This window comes from Gorilla gorilla, chromosome 14 (genome assembly GCF_029281585.2).
Source record: "Gorilla gorilla gorilla isolate KB3781 chromosome 14, NHGRI_mGorGor1-v2.1_pri, whole genome shotgun sequence".
Taxonomy (NCBI): Eukaryota; Metazoa; Chordata; class Mammalia; order Primates; family Hominidae; genus Gorilla; species Gorilla gorilla.
Genome location: NC_073238.2, coordinates 112159154 through 112173626, shown reverse-complemented (window position 1 = coordinate 112173626; position 14473 = coordinate 112159154). Strand labels below are relative to the sequence as shown.

Below are 14473 nucleotides of genomic sequence, written 5' to 3'. Positions count from 1 at the left end.
CTAGAGTTAGAGGACCTAGAAATAAGTCCCAGCTCTGCCTCCTTGGCTATGTCATGAGCTTTCTGAGCCTCAGGTTCCTTATTTGTGAAACAAATATTAACTGATACTTAGGTGTAATGTTAAGGAAGATGATGATGATGACTTTACTAACAGCTTAGTATGGTGTTACACACCACACTTGGACAATCAGCCTGTTTTACAGCCTCCCGCCCTACAGCCATACGTGAATTAATAAGTACTGTGGATACTGTAAAATACTACAGAAATGAGAATTATCCTTCTCTAAGTTCTCTCAAATCATCTGTTAGTAAGGCAGTTCTAGAATCTTAATGGTGATATAGCTGTAAAAATGTACCGAAACTGTTATTTATGTTTTATCTCCTATCTCTGGCTTCCATTCCTCTGGCCAAGGATGGCCAAAACTAACCATCTAGTCTGAAAACCATTATTCTTGTGGAAAAGATTTGAGAAAAACAGGATATATACCTTTCCCTCTAATATCTAATACCATCTTTTCCAAACAGAAGTAGCTTTCCTTATTCTGTTCATCTTCCTGCAGTAAATACTGCTAAGTCAAGTCACTAGCTGTGAACCATGGCTCTGAAGGCCTAGCTAAGACAAGGTGGGTTAATAAAAAAAGAAAAAAGAAAAAAAAAAAAAACCCAAGAACTCTGAGTAGTATAAGGAGTTTTGAGCTAAAGTCTTGTTTCTGCCTGAAGCCAGGTGTGCTACCTTTAAAGTTACATCTGGGACCTGAGGAAGGCAAGGGCAATGAATGTTTTATATGCAGCTGTATCCCCAGCGCTGGAATCAGTTCTTGACACTTACAGACACACAAAGTAGAATGAGATAATGAAGTGATGGTCTTCAAATCTGACACTTTTCTCAAGTAGTCCATGGTGTCTGGAGTAACAAAAATGTCACAAAATCAATGCAAACATGTCCATGGCCACCAGGCTAAAAACACATTTTTGGATGTACACTATCTAAAATGCTTTATTATTTTTCTTTATCATGCCTTGTGTTAGACACTGAAATGCTTAAATTGATTTGATGCATAAGGGGTCTCCAGAGATCTGGGATCTGGAGGGAAACTGTCAAAATACAGAATGCAGGGATCTTTACTTATAAATTCAACAAATATTTACTAGATATTTTCTATGTGTCAGGTGCTAGATATCAAAATGGAGGCAGAGCACCACCAAATAATAGACTCTTTCTTCATCAACAGAAATTAGATGATTTACATCAATTACTTTTATAAACAGTACACCCTGTGGGTAGAGTGAAGGGGGAGGCGGCAGTTCAGACTATGAGTATAAACAGTTGCATAGGGCACATACATACATTTGAATTTTCTGCTGAAATTAAGCCATAATACACTATATTCTTAATACGATTAAATGTGATCTTCAAAGTACAGTTAGTCATGCATGGGTTAGAGTGGTCAAATGACATCGGGTAGATCAATTGCAAGGGCAGTTGGTAGGTGCTCCATAAATTTGCTGTATTTTAAGAATTAAAATTTATTCAATCATCTTCAATAAATTTTTTTTAAAGATCTTCCCAAAGAAACCAAAAGGATCAATAGTACTCTTACCAAAATAATTTCTAAAATAACATGTTTATCTAAAAATGTGTTATTGTTCCAGATAACTACTGCTGCATAAAACTATCCCAAAACTTAGGGGCTTAAAATAGCCATTTTACTATATTGCATGATGCTGTGGGTCAACAATTTGGGCAGAACTCAGTTGGGCAGTTCTTCTGTTCTACATCATATTGACTGGGGTCACTCAGAGGTCTTTAGTTATAGTGAGCAGGGCTGGGCTGGCGAGTCAAAGATCGCCTCACTTGAGGCCTGGCACGTTGGTAGGAATGGCTGGAAGGGAGCTCCCTCCTCCTCTCTATCTAGCCTCCGGGCCTCTCCGTGAATTTTCCAGCAGCATAGCTGGACTTCCTATGTGGTAGCTCAGGGCTTCAAGAAAGTAAGGCGGAAGCTGTTAGTCTTCTCAGAGATTAGGCCCCAAACTGGCTTGGTATCACTTCCACCATACTCTATGGATCAACACAGTCTTAACAGGCAGCACAGACTCAAAGGGAGAGGAAACAGATCCTACTTCTCAATGGAAGTAGTGTCAAAGAATCTGCAGCCATCTTTAATCAAGAGCATTTAGTAAAAAAGATGTCATCTTTCAAAACTGAGCAACATTTCCAGTTCATGAGGATTTGTTTACCCAAATTAACAAAAGCTTTAAAAAAGGAAGCTGGCCAGGTCAAAGAAAGATACTGTTTATTTAAACAAGGTATCTCAAAAATATATGCACAAATGGGATTTGAATTGTCATGATTTTAAAAAAAAAAGAGAATTTGAGGTAACAGTCTATAGTGACCATAAAATTTATTGCCCACACTGAGATACTTTCAAGATGGAAAGGGGTACTGTAAATAAATGTAGAGAACAACAAGCATAGACCTGAACTGTCCCAGATAAAAGAGACATACAGTCACCTTTGGAGAAAAGGGAATAGATTGAAGCAATGGTACTTATTCAAAGGAAAATAGATATGTGATTGTTAAGAAGCCACTCACTGTGGCCTATAAAGAAAAGCTTCAGGACTCATTACTTAGTAGGATATGCTGATGCAAGCAATAAAATAAATTTCCTTCCCTCCATAAATGTACAAGTATTTCCTTCAATAAAACCAGATGATGTGCTCAGGGTGGCCTTAGGAATAAACATTTTCTGTCATCAAGAGTAGCCTTTTAAAATGTATATACCTCTGGGAGGCATCCTACCATAATTAAGATACTGATTTGTTCAGCAGGGATGGTAAACATACAACATCCTGGCTGCCTCTCTCAGGACAAATGCTGCTGGTGGATCACACTATTCCCATGACTGAGCTCACACACAGCTGGAGGACTCTCCCTGCACAGAGCTCCACACAGCAGCTGCACCTATTGAGATAATGCTCTGTTTACATCCTTCTTCAATAAAGGTAACAGCACTCCAAAACTAGTTGACCATCCAGCAAGAACAGACATAGGGTTTATGCAAACATTATAGTTCCTTAATGCTAGACCATTGTAAAAAAGTTTTATATCATTGGTATTATGCATAAACTGGATTAACCATTAGAAATTATTTTCTCATCATTTGCTCATAAAAAATAAACTAAAAATAATTAAGTTTAGTTCATTTTCTGGTTAGCTTTCATGTATGTATGTATGTATGTATGTATGTATGCATGTATGTATGTATGTGGCTACTTAACAATAGGATTTCAGTGCTTCACTTTACCAGTCAACATTACTGATTGTCAAAGTTTGTTGGGACTGTTGGTTCACGAAGTAGAAAAAGAAAGCAATGGAGTGTAAGTGGATCATTGAGGGAAGGAGAAATTATATTTTAGATAGGGAGGATAAAAATGTACTAAATACACTGCTGTGGTCTGAATGCTTGTCTCCCTAAAATTCATATGTTGAAATTTAATCCCCAATGTGATAGAATGAAGAGGTGGGGACTTTAGGAAGTGATTCGGTCATGATGGCTCCACCCTCATGAATGGGATTAGTGCCCTTATAAAGGAGGTTTGTGGGAGCCATTTTGCCCCTTACACCATATGAAGATGCAGCAAGAGGCACCATTTGTGACACGAATTTTGCTGGTGTCTTGACTTTGGATTTGCTGGCATCTAGAACTGTCAGCAATACATTTCTATTGTTTATAAATTACACAGTCGAAGGAATTTTGTTATAGCAGCCTGAAGAGACTAAGACATATACAAAAAGGCAATTATATATAAATATACAATTGTTGTCATTAGTCTTGTAGACAAAATTCTGAATTTCCATAAAATGAATAAAAAATTCCTTAGAAAAGGTGGCCTAATAAGAGCAATGTTTTTGGTGCAAAAATATTTTGAAACTTAGAAATGAAAGTGTCTTTAAAAATATATTTCTGTATAACTCAATACTGCAAAATATATACCCATTTATAGGACATTTTGGCACACCAGAAGGACAAAGATAGTATCTTGTTCTTATTCTGTATAATGCCCAAGGCAATGCTATGCAAATGAGGTGGCTTAAATGATATTACTTGATGTTGATAGTGATGACTTTTATACAAAGACAAAACTTTTCTCAATTTGATTTATTAAAAAGCTATGCCAGCATGTTACTATATATAACTAGCCATAAAGACTGTTAAAATTATCTTCACCCCATGCATATTTGGTATTCATAAAGAGGTCTACTATCATTATTAACTTTTTTAAAAAGAGAAGTGTTAACAAATACTAATATTATATGCTGATTGCTTTTTATGTCACATTTTAATATTTAAAATATGTGTACTAAAAATCATCACAATTCCTCATGAGTCAAAAAATTTACTGCCACCATTTATAGCCAATATATTTAGGTCTCTAGGGGAAGGCAAAAACACAAAGCACTCAAGGTCTATGCTATAAGTTCTATAACGTAGTGTTAGAGCACTTAAAACACAGAGGAGAAAGCAATGGGAAAAACAGAAATGTTATACTATACTAGGTATATAATTCATCTCAAAATAGTAAGACAATTGAGCCTAATTCCTAAGAAATCACGTGGCAGTATACAGATAAAAGGCTGGGTTTCATTCCTATTTCTGTGATTCTTGGTGAAACTTTATTATTGATATTTTAGGTTCACTATGTAAAGAAACACTTTACGTTCATCATCTCATGAGTTACTACATCATACTCATATTATAAATGAGGAAATTAAAATGCAAGGAATGTCAACTTGCTCCTAATTACATAACTAATAAGTGCTGGAGCTCAGCTTTAATGAGATTAACATTCGCTGTCTTCATGGATGAGAAGATAAGTATATACAATAAAATACTCCATTCGAGAATTATAATACATACAGCATTCATAATGTTCACTGGAAACCTAAAGATGAATTAATTTAGGACCGGGGCAGTGGCTCAGGCCTGTAATCCCAGTGCTTTGGGCAGTTGAGGTAGTCGGAACACTTGAGGCCAGGAGTTTGAGACCAGCCTGGGCAAAATAACAAGATCCCATCTCTAGAAAAAATTTTTAAAGAATTACTTGGATGCGGTGGTGCCTGCTCTGTAGTCCTAGCTATTCAGATGGCTGAGGCAGAAGGGTTGCTTGAGCCCAGGAGTTAGAGGCTGCAGTAAGCTCTGATGGTGCCGCTGCACTCCAGCCTGGGCAACAGAACAAGACCCTGTCTCTTAAAATACTCTAAGATTTCATTTACAGAGAGAGCTGTAAAGATACTTAGTAAAGAAAATACTAATATGCATTGAATTATTAATATAGTATTTCCACATTTGAATTATTAATTTCTAAAGGTCAGGAAAGCATGAGAACACTCCTAAATGTTTTAAATAAAGGTTTTTCAGTGTTTCTCTTGGGTAACTTTACTAAGTGATTTTAAGATATTTATAGTTTTACTGTCTTACAGGGAGAGGTGAATCAGTGTTATCCTGGATAGATGCAGCAGACCTCTATTTTGAGTTTTCTGAACCTCCTCAGCAACTGTTCTTGAAATGGATAATCCCGCACTCATGTATTCAAGTCTGAATACTACCACAACCTCCCTTTCTCTAAGTTTTCACAAGGCAAAAGTTATCTTGAATTACTAGAATGAACAAAATTACATGAGAAATACATTCTCATATTTCTAATATGCACAACAGAGATAAATGCTTTCTCAAAAGATATGCTATATCTTTTTGTTCAGTGACTAAATGCTATCTTTCTCTGAATTACAGCTAGTATTTACTAACTCACATTGGGAAGTACTTCATTTTCGTAATCTTACACAGCATTGTTGGGAACCAGAAAAGCAGGAGAGAGAAGATGAAATATTAAACAGATAGTTACATTTAGTTTTCTTAGAGTAAAAATGTCCTAGGATAGCAGTTTCCAAGCTATGTGTGATAAAATCAATTTGGTGGGTCATGAAAAGCACTTAAAAACAACGAAATAAAATAGAAAAAAATAAATAGAAAAAGGAATACAAGCAACATAGCAAGTTTACTGTCTCATGAAATGTTGATTTTTGGCTAGATGTATTTATTCCTATGTGTGCACTAAGTCACAATATAAAATGTACTTCTTACTGAGGGCCCTGGTTAAGAAAATGTGAAATCCCCTGCTGAGTGGATCTATAGAAATAGAGATAGTTATTAATTTTTTCCAATATTTGGCTTTTTGACAGATAACAATTTAAAAATAAAAATTATAAGTCACCTTATTTCTCCCTAAATATAAATTTTGGTATGTTTTAAAATCTTAAATGTATTAGAGAAATAAAAAACAAAAACAAATCCCCATCTATCCAATTATGCCAGAGAAAGAATTTAATACATACCATGACAAAATCTTAGCTAGATTATGTATTAGAATCTTCAAATATTGTTTTTAGTTATTTTGATTACTTTAAATTTTACTAATATATTTATGCTTTATTTAACATACTTGACTGAAATGCAGATGTCCACAATTACAGCATTACTATTATTGATATTACTCTACTAAAAGGCTGAGTTTGATCTGGTAAAGCAGAAAGGCATGTTTAAGAAATTAAACTTTTCTCTGTCAGGCTGAGAATAATTTTTAATGATATGAACCACAAGTGTCAAAGTAACAAATGAAATGGCAATATATAATATATGGCATATTTCTGCACACCATTAAAATTTCAAGATAAATTTCCTACATAAACACAATATCTATACATTTCCTTTAGTAACTATTCAGTCACCATCAGTTTTACCTTGTTTGAAAGTCTGCTCGTATTCAAACTCTTATTACTCCAAAAAAATTTAGAGTACTTAAAACACTTTTTACAACATAGGCCTGAAAAATATAAGTATGTAAAAAAAACAGTAGGTAAGAATAGATGGAGAGAAACAGAAAACAGGGAAAAATCAAAACAGACACAAAGAAAACCCCAGAGTAAGGCATACATGCTTCCCTAGGCGGTAAGGTTCTAAAGACAATGATAAAAGAGAACTGAAAAGAAAAAATACCCCTGAAAAAAAATTCCCTTAAGTACAGTGTACTTGGTTTTATGTAAAGATCCTTGCTTAAAAATATGTACATATACATGCATAATATATGCACCTTATTGTGCCATATGTAATTTCCCAGAACTTCACACACACAAATTAAATCACTCAAGTGTATTGCTACTCAAACTTTAGCAAATAGATTCCAACTTTGTTGGCTCTTCCTGTTGGTTGTGAAATCCAGTGATTTTTTACTTAGTTCCTCTACCTCTTCCTTAATGTTTAATAATTTAAATTATTTTTGCCCTCCATTAAAAAATAAGTATTAGTATAATTATTCCTTATTGTAGATTTTATTAATACAATTATCAAATCTTAACTAGACAGAATTGTGGGTCACAGGCTGCTGATTCTTTAAGGTTCATATTAAACTTGACCCCTTCCCTCATCACCCCGGCCAGACAAAAGTGCTGTCACAGAATGTTAGGAAGAGACATCATCTCCTCCAACTCCAAATTGAGCTTTAAAAATTACAATCCTGGAGTGGCAAAAAGAAAACTATATACTGTAACCTGTAATTTTACAATGCAGCCAAAACAAAAGTTTCCTTTTCAGGAAAAACTTCTGGGCCACATAAAGTGATTCACTGTATGAAGTTCAGTTATGCAAGATAAGTAAGTCCCAGACATCTGTACGGTAATAGTACTTCTAGTTAACAATACTGTATTGTATAAACATTTGCTAAGAAGATAGAACTTATGTTGTGTTCTTACTACAAAAAAATGAATGAATGAATGAATGAATGAGTGAATGGATAGATAAATAAAGCAGGGGGAAACTTTTGGAGGTGATGGATAGTTTTACAGCATTGACTGTGGTGATTTCACAAGTGTATGCTTATCTCTAAACTCACTGAGTTGTACACATTAAATATGTCTGGCTTTTTGTACATCAGTCATACCTCAATAAAGTGGTTTTTAAAGAAAAAAAGATCATGAAAAACATTGAGCTCTTCGAGTCATTTTCAAAACAAATTTCAATTTTTTGACCATTTAAATCCCTCTCATGAAAGATGAAGTGAGCACTCATAACTATTTCCCTCCTCTCATCCTGACTTACTAGTTATATTGTTTGTTTCATATTGTCAATGTTTTTAACTTTAATATTCTGTTTGGCAGCCATAATTCTCACAATTCTTTTATCTTAGTTTTGTATTTAAGTGGATACAGGTTTCACCATCAGTCCTTATCTTCATACCCAAATTCTTTGTTTGGATTTATGTCTGACTTTCAGGATTTAGTCATCAATTCTTCATGACATATATATTTATTATTAAAAATTTTTCCTAATTCACCAGTACCAAAACAAAACAAAAAAAAAGTGACCCATAGCTATTAGGCTCTGTATCTGGGAGGTCCAGCTTTGAATTAAGTTTTGGTACTGGGGAAGCAGGTATTTGTAGAGGGAAAAACGGTAGCAGAGCTCCAGAAGTTTCACTTACTTGGGACAGACATCTTTTGATGTATACTCTTGTTTCGACTCTCCAGCACCAAACTGTCATGGGCCAAAGATCTATGTGTAACAATTGGTAATATGCTTCTGTTTTAGAGTAGGCTTTAATAGCTACTTATGGTAAGGGGGAAAGTGTAAACAATCAGCCAGCTCACTTGAAAGTGACCACTTAAGTGATATAGAAAATTAATAATAATCTTAAAAAAACAACAACTTACTCACCTTGGGTAGTGCTAGTCAACTATCTTTTTCCCAATCTTAAAACACCCCACGCCTTCTCGCCTACTGCAATATAGGAAGTCTCCACTGTGTATCTTACAACTCTCGAGTTCTATCCTTGGCTATATTCATTCATTCCTCATTTCTATTGTTAGCCATATCCATTCATTTCTGTCTCTATACTCTACCCAGTAGGTTTCATCTACTCTCCCAATCTGAACTACGCAGATGATCCTGAGTCTTCATATTCATACATAACCTGACCTTTCAGGCTTTATTCTAATGTTCTAATTACTTATTAGGCTGGCTATCTGGATAATTACCATCTCCAAAACTGAAAATAATCTCCCCCAGCTATTCCTCCATAATCCTATTTGTTCATTTCAAAATGTCAAGGTTACTTCTGACCTTTTCCTCTTCCTCTACCACTGAGTTTGATTAATTCATTCTTTACAACATTCCTCGCATCCTTTCTCTCCTGTTACTACAGACACCATGCTAATTCAGGATCTTCACACGTCATGTAAAAACTGGATTATCACAACATTTATGACTATTCTTCCTGTTATGAAACAGAGTAGTCTATTACCACTAAGACATCTACCATATCACTACATATTGCTATACCTATGACAATTGTGATTATGGTCCTTGACTACACGATCAACTCCAAAGTCTTTAACCTTCAGTAATTTAGCTTTAAAAATTTTCACCTTACCTCCCCTCACATTTCTACGTACATTCCCCATTTGGCCAATCTGCTCTATTTAACATCCAAAAAACACATTCTATGCATTTCCTGTGCCATTTCCTCCATCTGGAATACATCATGTTTCTGATTCTTTGAGGTTCATATTAAACACTGCCCCAACTGGAAGTGTTCTGACAGAAAGTTCGAGCTGAAGGAAGATCATCTCCATCTGCAAAATGAACTTTAAAAGATCATCTCCTCCATCTATGAAATCAAAATGTTTAGGGAAACTGAGGCAAAACAACAATACAAATACTTTTCTTTCTGAACATTCATTTTTTCAACATTTTTTCTTGTTTCCTATGTGCTAGTAGGAGCTGTGTTACCTACATGGGCTTAGAGTTTTGTGAGAAAGGCTGGCTACCCATAAATTATCACACAAATAATTAAATTTGGATGAGTGCTTCAAAGAAAAGGGAAAGGACAGGGTATGTGTGATTGAGCGAAGAGGTGAGGCATAAAGTTTAGTAAGGGAAGACAGGAAAGGGGTTACTTTGGTTTGAGAGGACATCTTCCCTCAGTGGGGAAAAATCTTTTAACTCATCTATGCCTAGTGTTCCATTATTGGAACGCTAAGCTTGTGGGACTTATTTATATCCTACTGTTCAAGGTCATTGCTAAGGTCTGATATTTCACAAAAAACATTTGCAACCTCTGGTATAAATGGGTTAACCAGGGGTGAGGGTGAAAGACGGAGTAGGAATTAACTCTGCAAAAAGGTAGATTTCCACAGGCCAAAGGAGAGCCCAGAGAAAGGTACTTTCAAGGACTTAAGGTCTGGGTGTTAGAATAAAAGGATGGGGTGCAAGAGGTGAGGCTGCACAGGCAGGGAGGGATAAGAGCAAGCTGGACTGTGAAAGGTCATGTTGAAGATTTCTGGACTTTTTCCTAACAGCAAAGAGGCCTTGTATATCACGTTCCAAGAACTTCACGTCAGGACCATGGCTGATCCTGGCATGGGTAACAATGAGAAAAGCAATTACAAAATCAGAAAAAAATTCTAGTTTTATTTCAACTGAAAAACATTTCCTGTATCCCTGTTACTCTTCTTTGTGTGTGTCATCTCACCCAAAATCAAGTTAAGAAAAGAAAGCATATGAATTTACAAATATAGCCATTTTCAGTTGGTCCACTTGGCTTTGACAAGAGGTCATGTATGTATACGGAGGTATGTACACTTACAGACACTTAAGGGAGTATGGGTCAGTTTCACATTTCTTAAAAGTGAAACATTTCAAGTAATAGCAATCCTTGAAAATGACTGCTATTATTTGAAATGAAAATGAAAAATGAAAAGCTCCATTCGTTGTTTGGCTATGCATTAGTGCTATGCATTATTGCTATACTGTACTTGAAGTTAAATGTTCATTCTCATGCCCTTTTCCATCAGATCCTCCATAAGGGAAAATAATTTCACGAGAATACCAACACAATTCTTCCAAGGATTATTTTAACCTCATTGCTTTTTAGTCTCATCTTGAATATACTAAGTAATGAATTCCAAAATGCAATTACAAATTTATTTCTTCTAAAATTACATTTATATCAAGGGTAACATTTAAGGGAGATAAATGACAAAGTTATTAAAGTAAGAATGACAGCTAGAATTTTTTGAGCAATTTCTGTGTACTGGTATTGTTTTGGGAATGTTAAAATACATTATCTCATTTAATTCTAACAAGGACTCTGGAAGGTGCATGCTAATCTCTATTTCACAGATAAGGAAACTGAAGCTTAGAGAAATAAGCAAGCATTTCCCCAAATCATATACACTTTAGACCTCTGTTGTCCAATATGGCAGCCTGTGGCCACATACAGCTACTGAGCACTTGAAATGTGACTTGTTTGAATTGAGATGTGGTAGGTCAAACACATACCAAACTTCGAAGACACAGTATAAAGAAGTAAAGTACCTTATTAATAATTTTTGAATACTGACATGTCAAAATGATTCTATTTTAAATATGGTGGGTTAAATAAAATACATTAAAATTAATTCCATATATTTATGTTATTTTTAAAAAATCAGCTACTAGGAATGTTAAAATTACATATGTGGCTCACCTTATATCTCTATTGAAAAGTGCTGACCTAGACCTAAAGCTGAATACTGAATTTGACAGTAGATATCAAATACTGAAAGACTGGTAAAGAAGAGGCCACCTGCATTCACACGTCCTCTCCATCAATGATGGGAAGCCAGACGCTGGGGTTAGGATGAGGTGTAAAATACCTTACTACTACCATATTACAAAGACACACAAGTGAGGGTCCAAGAGGTTCTTATGTATACAACAGTTGAATTCTGGTGAAGAGAATTTATGAACTCTACTTCAGCTGATCAATGATCTTTTTATATCAAGAACTGAGACTAGTGAGTAAAATGATACTGGGCATGCAGAATTTTACTCTATGTTTTTCCTCTGGGTCATAGTGAAGATAAACAAATTGCTCCAATATACTGAGTTTAGACTAACCTATTATTATAACTGAGAAAAGTAATCTGCACTAAATTACAAGAAACTACAAAATTATGTGGACTATATTATCCAGTAATATTTTGCTGTATTTGTTCCCTAGGCTTGTGTCAAGAAGTTAGCCATGGGTATGTGGCTTTATCAGTGTATATCTGCATCTTCATATCTTTAAGCATATATATCTAAATGTGAAGGGTGAGGCAGTTGGGGCATTTACTTGGATTATTTTTTGATGTATGCATTTGGCCTAACATTGACATGTGGCAATGTATCAGACTACCCTGCAGTTGGTTTGGTTTGTTTCTTTTTAATTGAGTGGTTGGGGGAGGGGGTAATAAGAATTTAAGTAACTTAAATGTAGCCCCTTAAATGCCATCCTCATACTAAGTTTAACACCAGAATTGTTCATCTCTTAACCATAAACATTTAACTTTAGGAAAATGATACTGGAGAAGTACAAAGCTATCAAATTTACAAATCTTAGCAGCAGAGACCACGAAAATATCTGCTTTATTCTAGTTTGGAATTTAACACAAGGATGAATAACATGCACGATTTTAGTTCAGCGATTAAAGTGCATACTCAATTAGTTAAAGGGGGGTGAAGCAATAGAGAGAGAGCCTTCTCTTTGATCTCACAGGTTGCATTAAAAACTCACTACTCGTAATGAATTTTTGAGCATCCCCTGGGTACACATAACTTGGTCCTTGCTCTTTCAAAATGAGTGGACTCAAACTGACTTACAATGTGTCTGTGTCTACGGTGCACTTACAACCGTCTTTCAGAAAAGGTCTTCAGATTTAGGCTCTAGGTAGAATAAGGCAAGAAAAAAAGGACACCAAAATTATCAGCAGGCATTAACTAACAAGAACTAGATGAAACAGTAATGTGTAATTAAATGATAATTAGAAAAATTTGCCAAAACTTTGAACTAAGATATTATCACATTTCTAATGCTTAAAATTACACGGAAAAATATATTCAGTGAATTTAAGAGAAAACAAACATTTTAAATCATTTATCAGCCATATTTCCAAAATGTATACTTTAGAAAAGAATTTATATATATATAAAAAGGCTTATTAACTTTAAATTAGCTAATACTTGTGTCACACTTTTGAAGAAGCTTCTGTTTTGTTTCCAGGAACTGGTGGAGGTGGTGTGGTGATGTTTTTTTTTTTTTTTTTTGGAAGGGGTTAAGGCGGCTATATTAAAAACAAAAACAAAAACAAAAAACAGTTAAGCTGCATTCTTTTCCTGTGAATGGCTTATTTGTATTCCTCTATGTTAATATTCTCGAAACCCCATTTAGCTTATGATGTCTTCAAATAATTTGATAATCTGTCTTTAAAGTTTTGCACTAAATTGGAGACTTCATTTTTGTAAAACGCCTTGGAACCATAAACCTTTAACGAGATGAGAAAGGTCTCCTTCCTCTGGACTTGACTTTACTGTATAGGTGTGTGAGCGATTTTTGCTGTCAAACATTGCCAAGGCAGATTGTTGTTGTTGTTCAGTCTGCAAATGTCTCGACTATACCTGCACAGTTCCTCTCTTCCCAAGACAAACCTATCCACCCCTTTCCCCCCTGCAAGTTTTAAACTTTGTTTCCTTGGGGGCTCTGTAACAAGCAATGCTAACAACGTCCAAGAGACAAAGAGCTGTTCTGTGGGTTAACACGATGCCAAATTTTAGTTGTGAAACAAAGCACTCAAATTTGAGATTGAGGAGGAGGAGCAGAATGACAATAGTAAAGCCTCCAGCTTGGAGCCACCCCCCAGACAGCCCCTTCCCCGGAGCCCCGCGCGGGGAGTTCCGGCCCCGGGACGGTAACTCCGGGGTGCAGCCGCCAAGCCCCCGTGCGCCCTCGCTCACCGCTTCACGCGGATGATCTGGTCCCGCATGGGCTTGATGTCCTGGAAGCTCTGCTGGTTGACGAGGCTGTAGACAAGGATGAAGCCCTGGCCGTTCTTGATGTACAGGTCCCGCATGGACGCGAACTGCTCGGTGCCCGCCGTGTCCAGGATCTCCAGCACCGACGGCGACGAATCCACCTCGATCTCCTTGCGGTAGAAGTCCTCGATGGTGGGGTCGTATTTCTCGATGAAGGTGCCGGTCACGAACTGCACGGTCAGGGCGGATTTGCCTACCCCGCCCGAGCCCAGCACCACCACTTTGTACTCGCGCATCGTCCCTCCGCGGCCGCCGCCGCCGCCGCCGCCCGCGACATAGACCTACGCCGGCCGCGCTACGCCCCCAGCCCCGGCCCCGGCGGCCCGCCCCGCCGCCTCCCGCTGCCGCCCCCACCTCACAGCCGCGGCGGCCCCCTGGGCGCCGGCGGCGGCGGCGGCAACTGAGGGAGCAGCGGCCCTGGGCATGGGCCGAGCCGGGCAGCGATGCGGCCCCGTGGGCACCGGGTGGGACTCAGGGCGAGCAGAGAGAGAAAGCGGGAGCCGCTGGAGCCGCCCGAGCCGCGGGCCC

The 14473-nt window shown here is 37.0% G+C and overlaps 1 protein-coding gene across 1 annotated transcript in view; it reads right to left on the bottom strand.

Annotated features, from left to right (window-relative positions):
- The window catches only part of RAP2A (RAP2A, member of RAS oncogene family), a 33450-nt gene extending 19269 nt beyond the window's left edge, over positions 1 to 14181 (bottom strand). Inside the window, exon 1 of the mRNA XM_004054669.5 lies at positions 13868 to 14181. Within this exon, the coding sequence (XP_004054717.2) occupies positions 13868 to 14181 (314 nt within the window). The remainder of the gene's footprint in view (positions 1 to 13867) is intronic.
- Positions 14182 to 14473: the final 292 nt, after the last annotated feature.